Source organism: Ambystoma mexicanum, chromosome 4p (assembly GCF_040938575.1).
Source record: "Ambystoma mexicanum isolate Mex_15411 chromosome 4p, UKY_AmexF1_1, whole genome shotgun sequence".
Taxonomy (NCBI): Eukaryota; Metazoa; Chordata; class Amphibia; order Caudata; family Ambystomatidae; genus Ambystoma; species Ambystoma mexicanum.
In genome coordinates this window covers 1,236,779,656-1,236,807,247 of record NC_090927.1, presented here as the reverse complement: position 1 = coordinate 1,236,807,247, position 27,592 = coordinate 1,236,779,656, and the positions used below count along the sequence as shown (strand labels likewise).

Sequence of the window (27,592 nt, the reverse complement as noted above, 5' to 3'; positions counted from 1 at the left end):
TAGTGGCAATGGTCAGAAAGGAGGTGGGGGAGATGTCCAGCGTGCAAACCAGGCTCTCGAAGGAAGAGTCAGGCTGGGTGGGTATGAGGGAAGAAGGGACCCACTCAGGGAAGATCAGAGCAACCCCACCGCCAACACGGTGTGGGCGAGACTTGGGGATGATTTTATATCCATCAGGGAGAAGGGAGTCAACAGCAGTGACTGAGCTGGCATTGAACCACGTTTCGGTAAGAGCAAGGATGTCAAGGTCAACGTCTTCAGGGAGGAGGAAGATATTGGCAGAGTGTTTGATGGCAGAACGAGCATTAAGCGTGGCTAGATGCAGGAGGTCTCCACCTTCGAAGGTTTTCCAAGGAGGGGTACAGGGGTGTGGTACACCAGCCGGGGTGGGGGGACAGAGAGAGTGGAAGAAGCAGTAGCAGGTGTGGGAAGGAGGTTAATGAGGGACGGCAGGTGCCGGTCAAAGAGGAGGAGGTTATGTTGAGGACCCTGAACCAAGATAGTGCCACTGTGATAGACATTAATGATACACCAGAATGATGCGAAGTCCGCCAAGAGGACTTCTTCATTTAGTGCCACCATTAATGGGTGAGGATGCGAGAGGTGAGAGAGTAGAGATGATATGAGAAGTCCATAGATCGGGAGAGGGGACAGAAAAGAGGATATCAGTGAAGACCTGTCTGAAAGTTGCGCTGACGTAGGTGTCTGCGATAGGTAGGCCAGGATTAGTGTCAGAATGTCTTTAAGCTTTTTTCTTCCAGACTTCGTGAGAGAGAGAGAGGCTAGGAGATAGTGTAGCAGTTAGGGAAGATAAGGGAGATGGTGAGTGCCATAGGGGCAGCGTTGGATAGTTGGAAGAAAGAGGAGGGGCTGCACAGCACAGTTCGAGCGCAAACTTACCAGGCGGCCTAGTAGGCGAAATAAAAAAAAGAGAGAGCAGGTGCACTGGGAATACTTTAGTACTGAAGATGTGTGCAAAGATGTTTAAAAAACACACACCAGGCTTTGAATTTGCAAAAGGATACACAAAAATGCAGTTCACAAAAGGGTGCAAAGATGTTAAAAACACACACCAGGCTTCGAATTTTCAAAAGGAGACACAAAATGTGCTGACAGAAGGAATAAGTGAGAATAAGTAAGGCAAGGAAGGCAGAATGGTGTAGGCACACCTTGGTTCAACTGTTGTTGTATTTAGTGGAGGAAGTGACAATGTTCAGCCATCACTCACAAGTATTCTGCGGGTTCCATGGAGGTGCAGAGGACCAGGTTCGCGGGGTGACAGGCTGCATGCCTGGTGCTGCAGGGGAGCACAAACGTGGGGGGCCCTCTGAGCCATCCTCGGCCCAAACAGGCACAGACATCATCATCAAAACCTACCTATCATCATCAAAACCTACAAAACAGACACCATCATCAAAACCTATAAAAATTGTTGGTTGGTAAAATTAAAAACATATTAGGAGATAATTTGCAAGGGGGGTATCAAAAAGGATGTATACATTTTGATGTGATATGAAGTTGGTAGCTGTATTTTGTACATGTCAACGTATATTTAACATTGATTTGCAGCCACTGGAAGAGTTCATCACTCTTCATCAGCTGCATTCCAAATATATGCTAATGCAACACAAACCCAACCTGAGCCTAGAAAAAGATCCAGACTTATTTCATAGAATCCCTGAATACTTGCAAGACATTCATCACTGGATTGAAGAAAAATAACCTGTGCTGAAGTGGGGCAAAATCGTAGATCTGCACGACAGGCATGACCACCATTAAGTCCATACCCTGTGGTTGGCTGTAGATCCTAGGAGCTGTTGCTACAACTTTAGAGAAAGCAAGAATCATGAGTCCAGCACTCATACTGTGCTTCAATGCTGACCCATGCTTCTCCTAGCAGATAGCAGGCATTGTGAAAAGCAATGAGTGCTACCTTCTCATGTGGCGTTAAGCACCCGTTCCAAGGGCTGGAACGGGTGGTAATGGGTGGTAACGGCCTGGCAACCCGAGTTATAGGCCTGAGCGAAGCGAGGGCCTATAAAGAGGGCACCAGGAAATTACCACCCATTCCAGCTCTCGGAACGGGTGCTTAATGCCATTAGCACCCCTCCCGCGGCTGGGACAGGGATAATTGAAAGTATTTTCATTCCGTGAAGGGGACGCCGCAAGGCGTCCCGTTCATGGAACAAAAAGACTGGTCAAAGATGGCCAAAATGGAAAGGGAAGGCAGGGCTCCGTACTGAGCCCCTCTTCCCTTTCCATAGCGGCGGTCAGGAGCAGCGCGGAAGGAGCAGTTGCGGCGGCGGCACCATCGAAATGAGGTTAGTAGGGGGGAGAAATAGCTACTGCGGCAAAGGGCCTGGAAACTAAGCAACCTGGGCACTTATTACACACTCGACAAGATTTAGAGGTCAACGAACAGAAGATCCTAGTTTCACAGGTTAGCTTTATTTTGAATACATTTCATTTCATTTATTCATAAAAGCATCAATTACAATAACAGCACAAACATCATCTTATCAATCTGAGGGCCAAATAGAAGTGGGAGAAGGAAGAATGAGAAGTAAACCTTCAGGCTACTTTTACCTTGCATCTGAAATGCTTTGGCGGCCAAAGTAAGGACCCACCCAGACTGCCAGCCTTCACAGCATCCTTGTAAAATATCATCTTCAAAGAGTAATTTGCTTAAAGGCCTGACTTTACCGAAACCTTCCACACCTTAGAAGCAAGGTCCAAGGTCCCTTGTGACCCAATCCTGGGAACTGTCAATGTCATTGCACCAACCCTTGGCTCTTTGACGGCAGTCAATCAAACACCCTACTAATATGTTTGTCAAACACCACTTCTTTCGGATGACCAGCTTGCAAACCAGGCTCTCAAAGGAAGAGTCAGGCTGGGTGGGTATGAGGGAAGAAGGGACCCACTCAGGGAAGATCAGAGCAACCCCACCACCAGCACGGTTAGGGCGAGACTTGTAGATGATTTTATAGCCATCAGGGACAAGGGAGTCAACAGCAGTGACTGAGTGGCATTGAACCACGTCTCGGTAAGAGCAAGGATATCGAGGTCAATGTCTTCAAGGAGGAGGCAGATATCAGCAGAGTGTTTGATAGCAGAACGAGCATTAAGCGTGGCTAGATGCAAGAGGTCTCCACCTTTGAAGGTTTTCCAAGGAGGGGTACAGGGGCGTGGTACACCACCCGGAGGTGGGGGACAGAGAGAGTGGAAGAAGCAGTAGCAGGTGTGGGAAGGAGGTTAATGAGAGACGGCATGTGCCGGTTAAAGAGGAGGAGGTTGTGTTGAGGACCCTGAACAAAAAAAAGAGGATATCAGTGAAGACCTGTCTGGAAGCTGCGCTGACGTAGGTGTCTGCGATAGGTAGTGTCAGAATGTCCTTTTAAAGCTTTTTTCTTCCAGACTTCGTGAGCGAAAGAGATAGGAGATAGTATAGCAGTAAGAGAAGATATGGGGGATGGTGAGTGCCATAGGGGCAGCATCGGATAGTTGGAAGAAAGAGGAGGGGCTGCACAGTACAGTTTGAGCGCAAACGTACCCAATGCCTATCAAGCCTCTGCAAAGTGGCGGAAAGGCACATGTGCTGCATGCAACAACACACATACATTCCTATGCATTTGTAGGGATTCACCTCTTGCCTTTCACTCAGAAACCGATACATTTCAGTTTAAAAAATAATCATGGTCAATGGCCACAATATATCCTGAGCTCTGCAGACAGGAAAAACATATTCTACACTAGAAATGCATCTTAGGAACGCCATTTTCTTACAGTTCAGACACATTTCTGTATGTTGCCCATTTTTGCTGTCAAATTTAATTCAAAATGGTGTCGCTGGTATTGGTATTGATTTTTTTTTACTGTCAATTTCGGTTTAATGAAACCTTTTGTACATCAATTATAAACGTATATTGATTCAAAACTCGCATGGAACCTATTAAAACCAAACAAGTATTTTAAAACTATATTTATTATATTTTTAAAGTCTACGGGTAGTTCCTCATTTCCTTTTAATAAGCATTTTTCAATACAATCCCAAACACCCAAACAATCCAAAATAATATTTCTTTTTGAAAGGCAAAGAGTTTTCATGGTTTATGCAGTGAATCCTGATTTTCACCTGATCCTCAACAGTCACCACGTACCTGTAAGAAACCTGAGGGATCGTTTTCTTTGATGACTTCTAAACAGTACTCCATCAGCCCCGTTGACTGGCGTAACTTCAGGGTACAGTGATTAATCTGGTCCCAAACAACCTGGAAAACAAAAGGAGTGCAAGTGGAAGACTCTATGAGTGCTCTGCGGTAACTGGATCGGTTCAGCAGCAAACCCGGTATGTCGTCTCTCGGTGGTCTTCAGGATTTTGGGGCCAAGTGGGTAATGTCACATGGTGTGTAATTAACCCCTCTGTCATATCACACTTAGAACAGCGCTGCCCCTTGAGCCTAGAAACGATTTGTCTGTGTGTGCGCATGCATGGGTGTGCGTGCCTGTGTGTGTAGTTTTGTAATACATAACTGGTGCACCCAAGCACCCTATGACACCTTACATTCTCAACTGAAATGGACTACGGTCCCCGAGGGCGTTCAACCTACCAGTACTTTGAGGTCATACCAATGATATATAGAGCGCTATATAAATGCCAAATACCATAACATAACAGGTGTTAAGGTGCAGCATGACTCTGTCTTCTGAAGAGATCGCTTTCTATTCAACTGAATCCCCCGTTTTCACTTTTCCTGAACTTCTTTCCAACCTCATGGAGGGCTCTGGTCCTCTGGATAATAGCCAGAACCTTAAAAGGTGGTTCTCTGTATTGATAAAACATGATCCGGGTACCTGTAACCAAAGATGAGTTGTATGTGCAGACTACAATGTAACATTACTATTCTCAGTTGAAATACAGTACTATCCCTCCACCCCCACCCAGTGTTGTCCAACCAGCCCTGTGAGTTGAGCTGGATCCTACAGGCCAAGGAGAACAGCTGCACACCACATTAGACTTATTTGTGCATGCCCCCCTGATGTCAGCAGGGCACACGTTCCCAAATGGGCACACCTTTTTGAATCATTGTGAAATTGTTTATGGTAAATCCAACATCCTGAAAACTCTTCCTTGTCAGGATGTGTTATCTACATGCAATAGTTCATGGTAGCTGGAGACCCTGCTAGCTGTCATGACCTTTGGAGAGAAAAAACGATTGTGTCCCCCCCATAATCCTTTACCTCCAGCTATATTAAATTAAAAAAAATATGTATTGATATCACACCTACTCCATTAGTAGACATTCTTTGAAAGAACAGTGAGCAATGAAAAATCACCAAACTGGAATGTGTCTCTTTTTCTGGAATTGAGCAAGTCAGTTTGCCGAATGTATGTGCACCTGTCATGTGATTAACCTTGACAGCATAATAACAGTTGTCGTTGTCCTTTTGTGTTGGCTAACAGCTGCGCATGCTCCAGCAGAACTGAATGCGTGCTATGGAAGCATGTTCTCAGTGCCGGACTCATTTCAAGAGAAGCAGCCTCTTTCGCAACGTCAGAACTGACCCAGCAGCCAGTCAAACACTCACCTTGAACTTATGCTCGCGTTCTTTTGTTACTTTTGTGAGAAGCTTTGCTTTTTGACGATTCATGGCGTCTACCAGAGCGTCACACTGTGCAACAAGGCAGGCTTCGTACTCAAGGCCATTTTCCTAAAGGTAAACCAGGACAAAGAAATACAGTTATAAAAAAGTGATACAATGACCTGTAGATATGTGTCCCCATGCTTAGCATACGCAGGGCTCATGAAGGACTACCACTGACACCCATTCAAGCCATTATTTGCCATCAAAGTCACTAATAATACATAGACAGATTAATATTAGGGATACATAAGGATGACCAAGACTAGTCTATTGACATGGCTTCTTAGGAGCTCATGTTCATCAATGATGTAACGCCCCCTTTTGCCCTGCACTTTTGCACTCCGCTGGGCAAAGTGAGTAGACGCTGCCGCTGCATAATAATTGTGAGAACCGTTTGCCATGATCACTTGGCAAGCGGTGGACACAATTGCAATTAGAATTAAATGTTGCCTGACATGCTCGCATGGCGGGCAGGGTTTAATTGTAATTGTACACTCTGCCTGCAATGCGATCATGGCAGTCAGCCAGCCCATACAATTGATCCCTATGGGGCCCACCTGCTTTATGCATCTCAGGCATTTGCCCCCGCATAAAAATCAATGCCGGCGTAAATGCTGGAGCATATGTATGATGGAGAGGAAGGAAGGTGGAGAACACGTAAGTTGCATTCTGGCCTTTCTCTCTGCCAAACAAATGATTGAATATGTGGACGCGAATGAAAGGCGTTAAAGCCTTACTCAAGGCCTTTAGGTTACCGTTCACATTAAGCCACAATTTAAAAGGAGCTTCTTTGGGCCCGATTAATGGAATATTTGCCCGGTTCAAAGTGAATTTGCACTGCTGAAAAGTGACTTTGCACTGCCGACACAAACTCTGATTCATGGAACCGTGCAAAGTGTATTTTTGTACTGTAAAAATTACTATGCGCTGACTTTGTACTGACTTTGCATTGCATAAATACACTTTGCATGGTTCCATGAATCAGAAGAGCCAATACATATGATTACAGCATAAGTAACGTGATCAAACCCATTATAAATTTCACTTTGCAAACATTGAACACCAAATGACCCATGAGAAATTTGCCCAGATTTGATAAAGGCAAACCGCCGAAACACGTGTCATCGGAAGGGCACACTGCTATTTGTCATTAAACTTAGAAGATGCACTTGGCACAAGTCTCTGAGGATTTGTTCCCATTCTGGAAAAGTGACATTTACTTTCTATTTGATTTATTTTATGTAATGAATATATGTAAGGCACCTATACAAAAAATTGTGTTTCAAGCCACCACAGGACAAAAAAGGGGGAGGGGGAACAAGGGAGAAAATGACAAAAACGGTCCTACTAGGTCTTGTGACATTTGGGTCATGCAAGTGCAGAGCAAGAAGTGCGGGGGGGGGGTGGCGCCGGTCTGCGCAATGAGTGAAGTTCTAGGGTGGGAAGGGAAAGCAGGGTAAAGAGGAGCAGGAGCAAGTGCTCAGGGGAGGCCAGGAAGGAAAGTGCCTGGGACTGCAGCTGTGCGGGTCCACATGCTAAGGGCGAGGGAGGGGAGTGGACTGGGCGAGGATGACTGGAGCCCTGTAGAACTCAGAGGGAACCAGGCAGCCAGTCACTGCGACAGTGGGAGGAGTTAGCAGGGGAGGGGGAGAGGGAATAAAGATGAGAAAAGGAGGATCTTGAGGAGCTTCCAGAATTTAAGGAGACCCCGCTCAAGCCTGAGAGGGGCAGGGAGACCATTCCAGAGGAAAGAGATCTACCCCCTACTCTTTGCTTAGAGAAGCATCTGATCTGCAGAGAGTTGGAGCTAGAAGACAGAAGGGCTCTAGCAGGGAGGTATTTAGGGAGAGTTGAGTGTAGCAGGGTCCCAGGCCCCAGAAAGCCTTGTAGTTGATGCAAGGGTCTTGAATTTGATAGTAGCAGCAAAAAGGACGCCAGCGGAGGGACATACGTGCTGGAGAGATGCATTCCCTGGGTTTGAGGCCAAGGATATGTCTTGCAGTCCTATTCTGGATTAGTTGAAGAGGGCAAAGGGAGGATAAAGGAAGATTGAGGAAGAGGCTGTTGCAGTAGTCCAGCCTAGAGAGGACCAGAACTCTAGAGAAATCGAGTTTCTGAGGGAAGGTGAGGAAAGGGAGAATGCCTCTCAGGAGGTGCAGCCGATAGTTCCCTTCTTGGCAAGGTCCGCAATGTGAGGAGAGAAGGAGAGAGAGGAGTCAAAGAGGACACCAAGGTTTTTTGCCTCACAGGAGGGCGAGGGCAGGGGACTCAAAGAGGGCAGCCAGACAGTGTGAGGGAAGGTGTGGGCTGGCGTCCTGATGAGAAGGATCTCAGTCTTACTGGCATTAAGGAAGAAATCATTGAAAACACACCAAGACTGAATAGCAGTAAGACCATCAGGGATGAGAGAGGAGCAAGTGGAGGCAGAAGAGGAAAGCCTCAAGGAGAGCTGCTGCGTGTCCTCTGCATAACACTGGAAGTGAGGGGAGAAGGAGGAGATCAGATGGGCCAGGTAGATGTTGAAAAGCCATACGAGAAGATAGAGCCTTGAGGGACACCACAGGTGGAAAGGGTGATAGGGGAAAGAAAAGGGTCCATGAGTGAAAGGTTGAACAGGCGTTTGGAAATCCAAAGTTGATATTAGCATGTTCAAAAAACGAATACCGAAGATGAAGCATCAAGCACTTGATAAAAAGCGGTGAGAAGTTCACAATCACTGCTTTCCCAAAAGACTTCAAAACCAATATCACTTACAACTGAAATGCCACTACTTTGCCATAAACGTGTAATAGGTGTTACTCCACCCTCATGGAACATTGTACATGACAATAAAGTAAATCATTTTGTTAACACACAAACTCACACACACACCTCTGCGGTTGCTAATGACGCAGAGGAGCTTTTCTATGGTAACCCGTCAAACGCGCAAAGCTATCCATAACAGGGCAACGTCGTCGGGGTCGGACTGGGCCATAAAATTGTCTCGGGCACCAATGAAAAAAGGGCTCACGGTTGCAAATGGCTATTCATTCCTTTTGTGACACTGTTTGAATAGCACCCAAGGGGGAGTTTTTTGATAACGTGTAATGCACGTTGTGCATTTTAAAGAAAATGTATTCAACAGCACTGCTCAAAACTACTAGTGGCTGAGTGATTTAACTCATTAAAGTGGCCCAATTTTGGCCAAAAAAGGTGGCCCACATTAACCGAAAGAAACTGGACCAAACCAGCATTTTGTGTTTCTGGTTCGGTCATGGGCCTATTGCCCTAAAGGCTAGTCCGAGCCTGAGCAACGTGCAAAAACGGGTATTAGTGCATTACACCAGTAGAGAATATCAACAACAGCAGTACTCACGTTTTGCACAGAAAAAAAACTATTATCACAATAGAGAATGATGGTGTTACCTGCTCTGTTTATGCTGTGTTTACTCCCGGGTATTTTTGCCTCTGTAACTCATTTTGCCCCCCAACCCCTTGCTGGGCTGCAGTGCCACTTACCACCCTTATCGTAACGGACACTCCGCGTATGTTAACCCTGTGCCGCCCCAGAAACTTTGTATGTTATTGTCTCTTTTGTTCAGCCACGCCATACCTAGGTTATGTTCCCCTCTGCTGCCCTATACACCTAAGGGATTACAATCGCCCCATGATATCACTCGCCATCCATCCCCTTCTTTCTGGACTAGAAAGAGAGAACGCCTAGCAGTTCGGTAAGATGGCTCAGCGGGTTAAGCACTCGTTGCTGTGATCTGTCGCAGGTTCAAATTCTGGCAAGGTCGACCTCAGCCTTTCATCCTTCCGAGGTCGACGAAATTAGTACCAATTTCGATTGGGTAATAATGTATGTAAATAGGTGCTACGTAAAGCGCTGTGGAGAAAAGCGCCATATACATATCTAATTCTTCTTCTCTGCATAGGTTTTTTGATGCAGACCCTGCATCTCTGTGGAGCTCTCTTCTGAATGGTGGATTGTCTGCATGGGGTCTTTGGCGATAAAGACACATACCCCAGAAATATCAACTGCACAACTGGCAATTCTTTTACATTTGCACTGCATGGCGATTGTTTTTGGCATTACCAAAGGAGAGTTTTGATTCTTTCAGAATACGGAATGCACGAGAGCATTTCTAGCACCTGTGCATTTTAAATAGGTACTTACCTCATTTGCACAAAAGTGCTCCCGCCCGGGAATTCACACGCAGCCGAGCGCACGGTCTGATTGTAGAGCAAGCCCCCCAGGCGAGCCACAACCAGAGGAGACGGAAACTGTAGCACATGTCCCCCATGGAGAGAAAAGAGGGTCTGAAGGCCTTTTCAGGAACCCACGCCCAGTGGGCTTTGTGTAGCGGGTGGTCCTTGTAACCTCTCAGAGCTATGCCAGAGGCTCTTGGAACACATCCAGGCAGTGAAGTGGGAGCGGCTCAGCCTGGCTTTACATCAGGGTAGCATGCTTGGCCTGACTCTTCGGGGGGAGGGGGGTGTGCAGTGAATTAAGCGACTGCACACACCTACTTGGATAAACCCAGAGCCAGAGGCATTGCTAGGGGGGTAGCTGAGGGGGCTATAGTCTTTTGGTTGTAGTCCCGGGTAGAATCTCAGGGGCTACAACCAGAGACGTTTTTATGGGAGGGCAAAAGGGGCACTTGCCCAGGACCCCCACCTTGGAGGGGGCCCCACAAGGCTGCCTGATCTAAAGAAGTAAGATTCCATTGTTCACCAGTCTTAAATATTACACGTCAGCAGGTTATTTTATGGGGTGCCTTTCTGTTTTGGCAAGTGCATTCTACCTTGATCAATTCATCATGTATTGCTTTCTGTGTTCAATGTGGTATACATAGTTTGTGTGTTCCTTATGGCACAACTCTGTAGCATTCGTTCCTTCCTGTAGGAATTATGTTGATTATGTGCAATAGGCAATGGTGAAAAGCATATTGATAAATTGAGAGCCACAATGGTTCAAAAGTTAGCTCAGTGTGTGAAGCACCCATTGCAGAAAGATGTGTTCATATGCTAAATTAGAATATCACATTCCAGCAATTCTGCCTGAGCCTTTCCTATGTCTGAAGTTTATAAACCTGCCTGCATATGTACTTGGTCTTGTAGCACAACAGGTGCTATTATCGGCAATGTACCTGCACCAGATAGGGGTAGCTATAAAAACTAACATATCATCTGTATGGTGAAGGTCTAGAAATTGGTTTGTTCAGAAGGAGTGTTGTAAAACCTAGGCAATCGCCTCCAACGATGGCATAAACTGTTAGTCCAATAGGTGAATAAGTATCCAAATTACTATGGAACAACAGCGTTCATGCTTGTATCCTGGATTTGCCTGGAGATGATACAGTGATCCTGATCAAATCATCTAGTATATATCTTACATTACTGTGCTGTCTTCTGTGAGGTGTGCCTTCTTGCATGCTGCTGGTATCGCTTAGCCCATTACTTGATCTTTCTTCTTACGTAGGCCATTTGGGTGGAAGGGTTGGTAGACAGAAGAGAGTGGACCATATGTTGCAGGCCTCAGGCAAGCATATTTAAAGGCCTGCTTGTTTCACACAAAAAAACGGTTTCCTTTTTGGTAAACGTCAAAGGTTTTTATGCACGTTTATAAATGAAAATGTCACAAGCCATTGTTTTGGAAGTATTTAAAGCTTTAAAATGCAAGAGACACACCCAAACTAAATTTGTTTAATCCCATCGATTAGTATGCTGATTCTTATATACTTCCCTTGATGATGGAGAGAATGAAGCTAGAATCATTCCCATTTTGCATAATACCCCTCTATAATATTTTGTTTTAAAATGGTCATGTTTGGTAATGTGATTTGTATACTTTCCAAGTCCGTTTTTTATAAAATGAGATTGTTTTAGTTCATGGTAAGAACTGGGAAAGAAAGTGTTCAAATGCAGAAATTGCATAGTTGCACAAATTCCAGCTTCACCTCTTAACCAATGTGTGATCCTGGGCATCTCATTTAACCTTGTATTGCCTAACCTCTCAATATTGCCAGTCCCTAAACCTTTCAAAATTGTCAGCCCTGTCGAGTGATTTCCTTCTCATGGTATGATCTTCATAAAAGCCTTATTCATGGTTTCACTGTGTTAATAGTGAGCATATGTATATTGCACACCACAGGCATTGGTTCTCTTGATATCTAATTGGCAACACTGTTTGAAAACCATATTCCACTTCTAGTCTCAGTCTATCTGGATAAAGGCACCTTCCTGGTAGCTTCTAATCTGCCTCCACTATCCATGCTATGGTATGTGTAGCGTTCTCATTCCTTCCAATTGGTGGTCTCTATCCATGCATGAGCAGTTTTGAATTCTGTGAGGCAGCTAATATGAGTTCTCTGTCTATTATGGGTTACATGTATCTTTTACATACAGGCCTGCATTAATACTACATCTACCTTCCTGGATGTTATTGATAAAAAGTATCCAGTATGTACTAGAATAGTAACCCCTTCGTAGACTGCTAATGTTGCTCTTCAAATGCTACTTGTTTATCATTCTGATTAGAGCAAGAATGAAGAGGGCAAGGGGACTTAAAGGGAGTAAACAGGCTTATTATGCTGCAAGACAGCATTTCAACCTATAGCTTGTGAGCGCGACGGGTGGGGGGCGCAACCATTATTCTTGATCCCTTCATTCCTTTGGTTTAGTGGAGGGGGGCCCCAAAGATGTCCGTGCCCAGGGCCCCAAAAGTGCCTAAAATGGCCCTGGCTACAACCAAAAGGCTAGCTAGCCCCGAGTCCGACAGTTCCGACATTAGCGTAGCCCCGGATTTTAGAGCCCTGCTGAAAGGACAGGGTATCCTCTCTCGCTCGACCATAGTGGCAGATATGAATGGTCATTTGACATAACGCATTGTGGCATATCTGCCGGGCAGCCACAGGGGTGCCCGTGCGGCAGATTTCGAGCAATGCCATGCATTGCAGAGAACATAAGGTCCATGAGTTCAACATTGTTTGTTTGTTTGTTTGTTTTATTCATTTTTTGTGCGCGCCAGACCCAAGGGTAGCAGGGCGCAATGACAAGAAAATGCGAAACTTACAAGGTTACATCATAGCACAGTGTACATTAGAAATTACAGTAGGGTCACGAGGTTGCATCATAGCACAGTGTACATTAGAAATTACAGTAGGGTAATTTATAACAAACAAACCAACAAACAAACCCTGAAATCTTGGGCTGTAGGCCTGAATACCGAGTGTGTGAGTCTTCAGACCGATTTATACCGCCTACGGCACACTATTTTAAGACTCCTACCAGGAGAGAACTAGGGTCACTTGATATTAGATTTATGAACTGATTGGGTTTTATGAATGATAATAGTATAGGTTTTAATAATCTTTATAATGGATGCTGTGTGTGTTTAAATGAAACAAAGCTGAACGATATATAATATGCAGAGGTTTTAAATTGTATCACCTTTGCAGATCGTAAAATAATGATTGTTTACTGCTGTATAATGTATTTTGTAAAGGTTCTTATAGAGCCATATAGAAATAAATAAATAAATGAGGCACCCTAAAAGCCCAATGTTATGGCTCAAATGGAGACTAAGCGCTCGCTTCAGAGAGCCGCGTGCAACCTGTAGTTACAGATTGGAATGTGGGCTAAGGCGATTCCTACACCTATCTGCCAAGGGCAACACATTCAGTGCAATTCAGGGGGCTGATAATAACGCCCATTCCAACAGCACATCAAAAGAGAGGAAACCAGGATTAAGACTTACAAAAAACATTTTCTTTTACTATATTGGCTTGTTATGCATTATAAATGTGTTACTGCACATCATGCACTCCTTATTACATCATTAAGTGCATTAAGAGCTTAAACTTGCTCAGCGTGGAGAGCTCACAGGTTATGCAGTTGCTCCCGGAGCAGGGCAAGGCCTGTACTTTGAAAGTTTGATTTTGGGCAGGGCCGACTCAGACCTTCCCCTCCAGAGATCGATAAGTTGAGTACAGGCTCGGACTGACCTATAGGGCAATAGGCCAATGGCTGAACCAAAAAACGCTCAAAATGCTGGGTGAGGGTCCGTTTTTTGGGTCAAAGTGGGCCACTTTTTTGGCTGATTGGGGGTCAGTTTGATGAGTTACTTCACTATGCGGCTAATAGTTTTGACCGGTGTTGCTGAATTAATATTCTTTAAAATGCATAATTTTAATCACATTTTATCAAAAAAGTCCCCCTTGGGTACTATTCAAACAGTCTGTCATGAAAGGAATGAATTGCCATTTGCAACTGTGGGCCACTTTTTCATTGGTGCTCGAGACAATTTTATGGCCTAGGCCGACCCTGGTTGAGTACCATTACATCAATAATAGAAAATTGTTTCCAGCTAACGGCGGTTCATGAGGTATGTGAAAAGTGGCAATGCCACAAAACAAGTTTATATAAGCAGAGGTCAACATCACAACAACAACAAAAAAACACTGGGTGAGTGCACAATCACTGGCAAGCTTACCTACACCTATCCATTTACTGATCACGTTCCCAGAATATCGTGATGCATCTTATTTCTAATTGTATAGTGTTTACTATTTATTGATCGATTCTAAGTGATCCGACCGCGGCTGCTCTTGCCGCGGCCAGAAAGTTTGCACGAGAACGGTGCGAACTACCAAAAGTTTGCACCTTTCTCATGCGAACACACTTACATACTACGGGGGCTGCAGGGGTTTCCCCCGCAACCCCCGCTCACTATACTATAAAGTATAGTAAGCGGGGGTTTGTGGGGGACACCCCTGCAGCCTCTGTTTTTTGTTTTCTCACGGGTGTGCTCCGGAGGTGTCCCCCATGACACCCCGCTCACTATACCACACAGTATAGTGAGCGGGGTGTTGCGGGGATCACAGCCGCAGCCCCTGCAGTTTTGTTTTGTTTTTACTTACCTGCAATGCTACCACCAAAGGTTCGAACTTCGGTGTTCGAACCTTTGGTGGTAGCATTTTTTGGTCGTATTGTACGGTCGGACCTTTGTTTTCGGTCCGATCGTACAATACCTATTGATCACGTGATGTACTCTCCCTGAACATTTTAGGTAGAACTCTTTGGGCTGACTAATCTGTTTTACATTTTTATAAGTACTTGGAAACAGGATGAATTTCTTGATGGTTTTAACCTAAAACAATGAAATATTTACATTACTTTAATTAAAAAGGATTCTGCGCTCATGGGATCCAGCACGTCTGGCAACTTCTTACCGACTTGCAGAAAAACCTGAAAGTCCTAACTTAGCTATCTACAGGAAGCGTGTCTGTCCATAAAGGTACACGTCACTTCCGAAGGAGTGGGCAACTGGCGTGAAATAAACACAGGCGACACTGGAGAGATTGATCAAGCTCCCAGGACAAGTGAGTGCCAGCAGTGCCCATATATGGAGCTAATTGACCAAAGGAACTCTAAACAAGAAGTCAAAAGTATCATTCAATGGACAAAACAGAGAACAGCTTCGGATAACAGATGCGAATAAGAGAACATTCCCTCCTGTTGAGCCACATGGCAGTGCTGAAACGTGTAGAGGGTTTTCTTGAGGGTTATTGAAGATTTTGCACAAACTTATGATAGCAATATGAGAACTTAAATTTGAGATGTTTCCATTAAGGGTCTTTTGCAAAGGAAAGAATCATAGTAAGCATAGGTCTCTTTCTTAGTCATGATTTTATTACTAGAAGCAAAACTGAAAAAATATTCTTTCTTCCGTAAGTCACATTTAAACAAGTGGTAAGTTAAGATTTGGTCATAAAGCTATTAACTTGGATCAAGAACTGGCTATGCTACTTTGCAAAATAAAACAATTAAGTATCTAATCGGAATACGTCTGAAAACTATTTAATAAATACATTTTCCCTATCTGGTATTGGCACAACAGTTCTCCAGACATATTTTTTCTTACGTCACTCTCGAATGTTGATGGTCTCTTTTGGGTAGGGAACAGGTTCAAAGATCTGCAGTCCAGCTTATGTGAAGCGCGTTGCTTGTCCTCCGTGCTCTGCGCCCTACAAAAGTGACATTCTGCACGCCATATGAATACCCCAGTTCAGAAAGGAGGCGAATAAGTATAGCAGTCATCACTGTTTCTTTTTATTTGTCTATGTATTCTTGTTGATTTAAGAACGTGGTGTCATTTCCACGATAAATGACTTACGAAGTAGGCAACAACAGAAAGCAAAATGGGTCCCAGGGTGAGATGCCTTCATATAGGTGCATTGTTGCATTGACATACCATAAACCAGCGACTGGGACAGGCACTGGAGGTCCTCACCACATTTTAAACACTGAGAGCCGAAGGCTAGAATTGACATATTTACAAATCAGGATGGAGTAGTCAGAGGGCATAAAGCAGGAGAGGCGGACTGGGCAGTTTGTTTGGCTGGCAAGGGGTGTAGGGGGGTAGGGAGTGTTGCTTAGGTGTCTCCTTCCATTGCTAGCAGGTGTTGTTTGATCCTCGTTTTCAAGAGTTCCACAGAAGAAACAGGTTTAATGGCCAGTGGGAAAACATTCCAGTGGAGTGGAAAAAGTAGGGAAAAGGAGCAAAAGCAGGAGGAGGCACGGGGGCAGGGGAGTGAAGGGTTGCGAAGAGTCGTGAAGAGTTTGAGAGTGAGAGTACATAAAATGCATTCAGTGAGCTAGTCTGGGGGTGGACCAGTTTATAGTAGAATAGCAGGAATTTAAAGAGAAAGCGATTTTTCATGGCAAGCCATCCATCATGGGGTTGGTAGGTAGAGGTGGGTGGGGATCTGGGTAGAATGAAAGGGGTGCGTGCCACAATGTTGAGGTCTATGTTAAGGGGAGCAAAAGAGTGGTGGTGTAGAAAATGAAGTAGGCTTGCACAGTGGTACAGTTTGAGCAGTTGAGTAGTGTGTGAAGATTGGGCAGATTTTTCGAATGCTTAGGCAGGTGAGTCTGGCTACCCTCCTAAGTGGCTGTGGCTGTGATGAACTGGTAGAGTTTCGGGTCACTGCCCTGGAGAACCCCAATGTTGCCAGCCATGGGTCAGGGGGTAAGGACATCAGGGGGAAGGAAATGGGAGTGGGGATGGCATTGGAAGCCGGGAGAAAGATGACTCGGCTGTTGCAGAGTTAAGCATTAGGGAGCCTAGAGACTTCCAGTGTTGGATGGCGGTTAGGCAGTTAGTTATGTATTCAGAGATTGCACAGGTGAGGCATGGGAACCTTAGCATTCCTGTGGAAATGCAAAGAAACATAATCCGTCCGGACCATATTATAGAAGAGGGCCCCAATCTGGCAACAGACGAAAGGATAATCTACCATCCAACAGTTTTAACCACTAATAGATACCAGACACTAGAGCCTAGTCAGTGCGGTAACAGTAATGCTATGGGCCAAAAATTGAGTGAAAAGGCATACCTACAATCTAGCTTAATAGAGGGGGACCTAATCTCAGCACCATGGGAGGTAAATAGTGATGCCTTGAAGGTGCCGGTGGGGGGTGGGGGGGGCAATGAACGACGGATTGATGCACCTGTCGAGTAACCCGGGTAATAGTACATGCTTAGAGGAGGAAATACAATGGAACACTCTGTTCAATCCTTTGAGGACTGCATATGCAGCAGTCATGTTACATTGGCGTTAGATATGATGAAGGTCATTAAAAACATTCCCACAGATATAAACCTAGCGTTCTCCCTTTCCCCCTTGCACTTTTCCCTTTCCCGTCTACCCTTGCACTTGCGCGATCTGAATGACACCTGGCCTAGTAGGATCGTTGTCTGTCTCCCCTCGTCCCCTCCCCCCCGCCTCGTCGCGCCTTGAAACACTTGTGTATAGGCGCGTTACAAATGCCATATCATATCATATCATATCAAGGATAAACTATTCGGGATGCATGTTTTGTCACCAAAGTTAGCTTGTCAAAAGAGAATTATGTTGGCCAGGAAGCTGCTGGGAATTCCCAGCAACATACTAAGAATAGCTTGGAAGTGAAAATCAGTCAGGCAATTCAAAATGATGTATCAAAAAATGCACCCCAACCAAGTTAGTAGCCCCCAGTGACTCAAACATAAGACACATAAACAGACAACCGATGATTGGACAGTGGCCGAGTAGCTCTGGGTGGAGGTTAGGGGCATGAAGGGAAGAAACATGCATCCAAATCATAATAGTCAAAGATCAAGGAGGGGACATTATGTATAGATAGTGAAATGTACCAAAATTAAAGCAGAATTATAGTGAACATAAAGACACTCTATTGAACAAGGTCACGCATTTGGTTAGACATGTGAGGGGATGTTGTTCTATAATTCGGGAAGATATAGTGGATTGCGTTCGCTACCCAGCTACAGATAACATTGGGAGAGACTTCATACAGTTATATTTTAGGAGCATCCATCTGGTGGAGGGGCTGGTATTGTGGAGTAAAGATAAAACCACCCAGATGGGGTTAATATAGAAATCAGAGCCAGACCAAATAGGGACACTAGTAGCAGCCCATTATCCAATGATTCTGAGGTAGGGAGGCCTAAGAGATAAGGAGATTCCCTGCTGGTAGGACAAGAGGGTAGACCTTGAAGACCAGGTTAGTGTATGACTGGTTTATCAAATGACTTGGGCGTATGGCTTGAGGGCATGGATTGACCATTGGTGCACTGCGTGAAAGTTAGTGAACCCAGAGCCATCCACATAGGTGGGGCTTCTGCTATTGCCGTAGTGCATTTCCTGTCGTGGCACGTAGCTGGTTTGGTAAGACACCAAATAGATGATTCATGGAAAGCATTCCTACGTTCATTCCAGGAAACTTGGGCAACTGTACCAACATTATTCCAGGGATATGCTTGCTACGATATCACAGCGTTGCAAGGGACGAGGGGTAGGTCAAGTGCAGGGCTGGCAATCTGGATAGTATTCTGCACTAATCTCCACCATGGAGGTGGTAGATTGTAACAACAGTGACATCCAGCAACTTCGGATAGTGGTCGGGGAGGGGGGGGAGGTTGAATTTCTGCTCTCAAATTTGTATAATAGACCGAACAAGGGGAATGGGTTATCAACAGTTAACTGTGTAAAAGGGTTCATTGAAAGATGGTTAGAAACCCACCAAACAAACCTAAACCTCAAATATGAGCCCTTTGTTGGCGATGGCTGGGTTAATAGAGGATGAAGATGAAGCATGGGACATGTCTGACCTTGTGGCATCAAAGCCACAAAGACAACATAAATGCACCCAAGATGTTGCACGGACATGGGCTTCATTGAACCTAAGCGCATGTATGGTAGAACAGGAGGGTACACACCAGCATAGGTGACCTTTAAAAGTGGGCAAGGCAGGCGTCATATAGACTGCATCCTTCTTGACCTAAGTTCATGGCCCATGTTCAAATCATTTAAGGTAGTGAGAAGGGCAGACAGTGCTCACCAACCGCTAGCACTAGCCCACGATATAGGAACCGTTGGGCAAAATGTGAGAAGTAGTCACCAGAGGGCGGTCCTGATTAACATTACCGGACATGTGAGACTTACAGTAAAATAAGGAAAGATTAATAAAGAGAAGGCACTCCCAAAAATGTATCAATAAATAAGCCTTCCCTTAGAACGGTTACTAATCGATACCTCAGTTTTGCAGAAGGACCTAATCACCCATGACGAGGAAATAATGGATAAAATCAAACCCTGCGTTACAAAACTGCGCCGTAGTGTGGAGAAAGAAGCTGTAAAACCACTGCATGGTTCGATAACGAACACAGACACGCTAAGCAGCGCTTACTAGGGTGTCTTAAAAATACTATTAGCTTAGACAGTGGGGGGATAGGCGAGGCAAGATCTCAATATAAGAAGTTGATACAGGACAAAAAAAATGAATATGCCAAAGGGGCTTGGCAATCCCTTCTGGAAGCAATACATAACAAAGATATGGTGAAATACTGGAAGTTGATGTCTTTTTCTGCTAGCGAGAAAAGCAGCATCATTCAAGGTTGTATCACGGAGAGTACTTTGTTCAATCACTTTAAAGAACTATACAGAGAAGACAGAGTGTATAGTACAGAGGAGGTGATCTGCCCCAGTCTGGAGGAAGAACAATGTGCATCTATGGCATTTACATGAATTGAAATAGAGAGAGCTATACTGGCTCAATGCAGTAATAAAGCCCCCGTCCGGATAAAGTACCAGTGGACATATATAAAAGTGATGAAGTGATGTGGGTTCCATATTTTCTGCACCTTTTTAATGCACCGGCAGCGTCCAATATGCCCAAGAATCATGGGGCTCCTCTGAGATAGTCCTACTGTACAAGAAAGGGAGTTATGACTGCCCATCTAACTATAGGCCAATTTCCTTAAAGTGGGAGTAGTGAGTATATGGCAGTGCGCCTTCCCTGGGTTAAGTAGAAGTGGTGCTCTTCAAAGGTTCAGCCTGGCAGCAGACCTTAGCAGAGACAGATACAGCTAATCGAAGTATATGGTTTTGCAAAGTGGAGGTATGATAAGTTTGAATCATGCGCCTGGGCTCTTAAAGGTTTAGAGAAAATAATTTGCGAAAAAGCAAAGGAGAAAATCAGGCAACATCCAATATAAATCAACAGATAATCTAAGACCAACCAAGAGTTTTTTTAAATAACAAATAAAAAGGTATCACAGCAGCAACAAGTTAACGAACAGGAAACACGTGAGATTCCAGGATCCAATAGAACAAGGTAGTTCAACTTCAAGGTCTGTAACTGGGGTTGTAGAGGGGGGAGAAAGTGGGGGAGAGGGAAACAGAACAGGAATGAGAACACAATCGGAACAAAGAAGGGAAGTAAAAGAAAAGAGATAAACTTGGTACTGATAGACCATTAAGTGAAACAGACATAAAGACGCTCAACAAAGGCCTATCTTTTGCCCCAAACATGAGTACAGATTATATTCACCTCCAAATTGACACCTTCAAATTTGTGAGAAATTAAAGTTGAAAAAAATTCTTCCCAATAGAGAAGAAGAAACTATAGAACCACCCATCAGTGACTTATCTATTAGGAACTTTGTGGACACAAGAATGCTTTTATCTCTGGAAGACAACTTGGAGCTACCAGAGACTGACCTAATTGATAATTTAGAAATTCCCATTAGTATACTGAAGGAACATAAACTGAAACCAATATCCAAATTCATTCCTATCATCCACCAAGGTAATTGCATAGACGCCTTTCATAAGGCAGTAATTAATGACATAGAGAAAAGAATAGACAAAGACCAAAATAAGCCCCATAAGAAAAGCACTAACAACCTAGGTTCAAAGGAACGATTAGTAATCAAAGACCTAACAATGCACAGGGACATAATCATCAAAGAGGCAGACAAAGGGGGAAACATTGTGGTCCTAAACTAAAGTGATTATATCAAAATGGCAAACCAACACTTGAACACCCCAGGTTGCTATTTTTACAAATGCCACAGTAAGCTTCTGCTCAATGACGGTGAGAGATCATCTATATATATATAAATGAAAATGTAAATGTTCGTTTGTTTAAAATCTTAAATCTCTGAAAGTTCTTCAGCAATTGCTTTGAAATTTTGGCACAACGTTGCATTCGAATAGGCACGTGTTTTCATATACCTACTATACATAGATGTCACACCTGTGACAGGTAAAAACATGCTTTTTCTGAAAAACAGCACCATCTGTTGGACGTAAAAGTAACACACGCTATACTGAACATTTTACTGCAAAACAGCGCCATCTGTTGGACGTAAAAGCCACACATGCTATTTTACGATTCCATTTCAATGTTTCCGATTTAGAATGGCTGAAATACGTGCCGAGGAAGCAGCAGAGCGACTTGCAGTCAGACTTTAGGATGCACGGTTGCGAGTACGGCAATCACGTTCTGCAGCTTCAGATCTGCTTCGTTCTCAACAGAATGAACGCGACAGGCTGAGAGTGGCTGAAAGCCATCAACGAGAATCAGCAGATCAGCGTCAAACATGACTGCGTGCTCAGCAATCACGCAATTACAATCGCCTTGCATTCCGGTACAACCCAGCTGATGATTATAGTTTGAGCCGGCATGTTCTCATCGGCACCATGACTGAAGTGTGTCCTTATTGCAAGGCTCTGAAATTTAATGGAGAAACGAAAGGAATGTGTTGCTTTGTTAGGAAAATTAAACTGCCTCAACTTGGAAAGCCGCCAGAGCCATTAAAAACTACCCACAAGCATTGTCAAATTAAACATATTACAAACGTGCGCTTTCTCTTTTCTTTCTTCTCCATTTAACCAGACTGAGCCACAGCAAAGCGTGGCCGGGGACAGCAAGTTGCTAATATTTAGCAAACCAAAAATACCAACAATCTATTTTCTCCCCAAAATTCACAAGGAATATATTGGCCTACCGGATGTCAGACCCATTGTTATTGGTATTGGCTGGGCTACTGAAAACATGTCTAGATACAATGACAACATCATCTGACCAGAGGTATATAAACTAGACTCCTACACAAGGTATACCATGAATGTACTGGAGAACTTAAGTCAAATAGAAAGGAAGGAACACTATCTAATAGCTACCATTAACTTAAATGCATTATACAAATGCATTGAACACATATTAGCTTTGAAAACAATAGACCACACCTATAGAAACATTTCAGCATCTTACTAGCAATCTGTAGAAATGTTAAAGGAATTGTTGGACTTGTACTGAATAACAATATATTTTTGTTCAATGACACTATCTATAAGAAGATAAAAGGAACTGCAATAGGCACATGTTTTGCGCCATCAATGGTGAATCTGTCGGGGAATTTGAAATAAAACATGCATATGTACATTCAACATTATCAGGAAAACTGATAAACTGGCAAAGGTACATTGATCATGTTTTCATCATTTGGAATGAACACCTTTGGCTTACAATTCACAATGGAAATAAGTAATACAGAGGTGACCTTCCTGACCTATACATCTATATAGAAGATGGGTCAATACAAACCAGGAACCTTCGAAAAAAAACCAGAGATCAATGCAACACTACATGCAAACAGCTGCCACTTGAAAAGCACCATTGAGAACATACCAATAGGTGAGTTCACCAGAGCCAGGAGAAATTGCAGTAGAGAGCAGACCTATGACCTAGAGTGCAAACTCATTGAAGATAGGTTTCGGACACGAGGATACCCTAAAAACTGTATCACAAAAGCCAAAAACAAGATCCACACTAGAGACAGAACAGAATTCCTAACACCGAGACACAATGAAACTAAATCTGATGGGACAAAGTGAGAATGAACACAGAATGTTTTCCGAAAACAACAAGACGGTCCTAGACATCTTTAAAAAAATAACTGGCACCTTCTACTATTGGATCCAGACCTAAGAGATTATATCTGAGAATGACCGACCATAACTTACACTAAAGCCCCTACTCTCGGGAACAAGTTAAGGCCTAGCTTTATGGACACAAGCAAACACAAACAACAAACCAGTCTACTAACTGGTAACACGATCAAAGGATTTTATAAATGCAGCAGCAGCAATATGTGCAAACATGCTCTGAACAACATCCCAAACGACACTGCTACCAATGGAAAAGTAATGACAATACAGGAGTTCATCAATTGTAGAACTACCTATCTAATATATATAATTGTATGCGTATGTAATAAAATATATGTGAGCAGTACAATTTGCGAGTTAAGGACAAGGATCAGAGAACATCTAGGAAACCTCACATCACCAGAATGCAAGAGTGTCTTAGCAGAACATTGGCAAAAGGAGCACCCCGATGGCAAGAAGGCGGACATAACATTTTTTTTTTAAGAACAATCTCTGAAGGTTTAAATGCTGAAAGCGAAATGCACACTTTTCTATAGAAATGTACACCCGTTATAAACAATGTGGGAATACCAATGTACAAACAAAAAATGACTGATTTAATGGCTGACTTTATGGACATAAAGGAATGGACAGCCAAATGGGATCACTCCAATGTAAGATGACTGACAAATCAGTAAACAAAATTGAAAATAATTAGAAGAAACATAACATATGGACAGGATGGGCTGAATTCTACCGGGGACTGGATCCAAGTTGACAAGACAGCACAACAACAAGGGATCATTAGACTATCAAACAAGATTAAAAAAACAACAGGCAGACCATAAAACTGGGATACACTCGGACCAACTAGCCACTCAATGCGACAGAATGATTTCCATATAAGAAATGTACTTATCCAAACACAGAGATAATCTTCCTCAGGCAGGCAGGCAGGCACAAGCCATGGTAAAAATAGGAAAGATTTCTTAACATTAAAGACTACATTTGGCAGAATCTCCACATGCAGTACACAAACACCGATGCTAGGCAATGTATGCAAGGACAACTATGAGTAAAACCGTACCACATATGTTAATTTACAAATACATAGTGACACTGAGAAAATGCTAGACACAAATCTTCTTTCCACATTTAATGATTATATTATTAAAAGGAGTATAAAACATCTTGATTACCAAGAGTTACTTAATTACAATGAAGGCTAACCTCCGGGCTGAGAAAGAAAGCATCTCAATCATTATTCAATACAGCTAATACTCTAATCCCTCCACCATTGTCTAAACAACTTCTCAATCATTTGGCTAAACACCATTTATCCTGCCCTGCTTCCCCCTATTCTTGCTTATCACTTTTGTAGCCATTCTTTCGGTCACCTGTCTCCTCTGTTGTAGGGTTTCCTCTTGCCTCTCGAGTCTTACATGTCCGCCCTTGGACCAGGTGAACATACTTCCTCCTGTTCTGAACCAAACTATAAAAACACATCCCCTCAATGACACGTTAAGTGTTAACTACACCCCCTACCATTTTCTGGAGTTCTAACAGTATCCAGAGGAACCCTGCCTAGAGGTGTTTCTCTTTCCCTCTTCAGACAGAGACCCAAACACTCTCCCATCACCTGCATCACATACATCTCTGTGCCTTGCACCACATCCTGACAGGAATATGCCGGCTTGATAAACCTAATGTCCTCATGTTCCACCCATTCTATTCCTTCAGCCTTGCAGAGCACTCTGTCCTCCGAACCGATCACTTTCCTAGCCCTGTAAAACACGCAGCAAGCCACTTGGGAACCCTTGAAACAGGTGAGTCAACAATGAAGTCCACATGATCATCTGCCCCTCTCGCCATAGCCATAGCCTCCTGACCTCCCTAAGGGCTTTTTCTTTATCAAACTCTGATGAGATCCAGTCCAGTCATCTGGATCAGGCCGTCCTTCTCTAAATGAGCAACTAACAACACATCCCATCTAGGCCTCCTCCACACCACCTCAAGTAATAATAATAATATCTACCTATCTATATTACATATATAAAACCGAAAATCTGTTGGTTTGTTCCTCATACAATTCCACACTGTTCCACCAATCTGCACCACATTTTGCACAGTTACCTGTTGGGACCCTCTGGAGGTCACTGGCTACATCACATGTGGACACCCCAACCCATTCCCCGGAATTCAGCCCCTGAACACATGAGACGGTTGCCTGGAAGTAGTGAAAAATCAAGATGGTCGCAGAAGGACTGGCTCATTGGAAGCGTCTGGATGCTAGGAACAGATCAGGGACCTTAAAAACCACAGTTCAAGGCCCGAGGACGCAGCGTTGCCGAGATATCTGCACCGCAATATACTACACTGCGCCAGGATGAGGTGAAAGGTGGGGAGAGCGAAAATAAGGTCCCATTCGGCTACAGCACGTCAATTCTCTCCTCACTTACACGTCTGCTCCATGATTGTCAACAATTGATGAGAATGTTATCATGTCTGTCAACAGAACCTGTGTGAGGTATGGGCACTTTTTGATAGTTTCTTATTTAGCGCTACACACCCATGGGTCCCAGAGCACTGAAATAAGAGATGACCTTATTATCCCACAGATTGGTAGTCCATTTATCGACCTCAGAAGGATGAAAGGCTGAGCTGGCCATGCCAGGATTCGAACCTGCCACAGCAGGCTGCACACAGATATCTGGAACAAGCGTTCAACTTGCTCTGCTATCTGACCAGCTATGGGCAAACATATGGGTAAAAGCTACCTCTATCTCATAACCGCCCTGTCACACTCCATTACTGCCAGATCTCACCCCAACTCTGGCATCAAACAAGCACCTCAGCTGTATTCTACATGTCTTCATCTTCGACTGATTTCTTGACAACTTAACAATAAATTGGTCAGTGCCAAATACACACTTCCTACCTGGTCTCCACTACTAACTCTAAAACGGTTAAATGAAGACATTATCAAGACCCCCTCACACAATACCCCAAAATGTTCAGTCATGTTAACGTAGCTGAAGTACCTGGCAGACCTCTTTATACCCACCTCACCTTTTGCAAAACGTCCCCACTCATAGCCCCTTTGAATTCCTTCTTCGCAGCCTACCAAGTTGTCAACCCTGGAATGGCCCCACGCCCTACAGTGACTCTTTTCTGCCTTACCCACTGTGGCTTTTTCACCATCTACTGTAGTGCCGTGCTGCAAGCCCCGTTGCCTCTACAAGTTTTGTGCTTCCCGAAAATCGTTTTTAGTTTTGCTTTGAAAGTATGCATTTCGTGAAAATCTTTTTAGTATTGCCTGTCTGCTGCCTTGAAAGTATGCATTTCGTGAAAATCTTTTTAGTATTGCCTGTCTGCTGCCTTGAAAGTATGCATTTCGTGAAAATCTTTTTAGTATTGCCTGTCTGCTGCCTTGAAAGTATGCATTTCGTGAAAATCGTTCTGGCTGTGCTACTTCCCCACCCCATCCATGCATTCAAAGTGCCTGTCTGTCGCACCCTTTGCTATCCTTAAGATGCCCCTCATACGCATTCTGTGCCTCTCACACCTTCCTTCGCTTCTATTTGGTCACACAAAGGAGATCTGCCGGCATCTGCTCCACTATCAGCCCATTATCGTTACCTTGACTCTAACTACACCTCCTGTCTCCTCACCTCCTAACTTGCCCTCTGCATTATATTGTTTCCGACCCACCTGTAATTGCATGTTTGATGTAGCACCCCCAACCATGAGCGGAGGCTTTCCAAATTGTGCACCTAAATTTATGTTGCTTTTTACCTACCTGTAACTGCATGTTTGATGTAGCACCCCTGAGGCGAGGCTTTTCCAAATTGTGCACCCAAACTCATGCCGCTTTACCAACCTCTAACTGCATGTTTGATGTAGCACCCCGTACCCTGAGGCGAGGCTTTCCAAATTGTGCACCCAAACTCATGCCGCTTTACCAACCTGTAACTGCATGTTTGATGTAGCACCCCGTACCCTGAGGCGAGGCTTTCCAAATTGTGCACCCAAACTCATGCCGCTTTACCAACCTGTAACTGCATGTTTGATGTAGCACCCCGTACCCTGAGGCGAGGCTTTCCAAATTGTGCACCACTCGTGATTGACTAACCTGTAACCCATGTACTATGCACTTACTGTAACTGGCGCCCAGATGCCTCAGGGTTCGGTGCGCTGAAATAAATGTAAAAATAAATAAATAAATATCCTGTCTGGTTACCCCTGACTCAACCCGAATCTGGAAGGAGTGGGTGCCAAACAAACTTGTTACCACCCGACTCCGCCCAGGCCTTTCATCACCAGCAACTCTCTCTCATTTATTCGGTCATGCCCCTTATTGCCAGAAATACCGGCAGGGCCCTTACTCTCTCATCCTCCCAAACCTCCTAAACACTGTCTGGCCGAGCTCCAACGCACACACTTAGAAAAAATACAACCCACTAGGGAAAAACACACAGGACACCTTTTGCAGGAGAACAAGGTTTAATAACACCCAAGAAAAATACATGCCAGCAAAGAACTCTGCTCACACGGAGCGCGCAGAGAGATTCACAGCAGACATTGGAGTTTTTAATGTCCATGTCGTCATAGGTGATGTGCATTACATAGGTAACATTTTGCAGTAGCTGGTTGGTGCGACCATATACAAATACTGCCTGCTCCAT

The 27,592-nt window shown here is 44.1% G+C and overlaps 1 protein-coding gene across 3 annotated transcripts in view; it reads right to left on the bottom strand.

Moving 5' to 3' along the window:
• TRIM67 (tripartite motif containing 67) overlaps positions 1 to 27,592 on the bottom strand; it is a 480,288-nt gene that overhangs the window by 181,336 nt on the left and 271,360 nt on the right. For all 3 annotated transcript variants that reach the window (XR_011260520.1, XM_069606899.1, XM_069606900.1), the window contains exons 3-4: positions 5,590 to 5,712; positions 4,161 to 4,271 (exon numbers count right to left, since the gene is read on the bottom strand). Coding sequence is in view for 2 of the 3 variants with exons in the window: in XM_069606899.1 (XP_069463000.1) it covers positions 4,161 to 4,271; positions 5,590 to 5,712 (234 nt within the window). In the remaining variant the exon portion in view is untranslated. The remainder of the gene's footprint in view (positions 1 to 4,160; positions 4,272 to 5,589; positions 5,713 to 27,592) is intronic.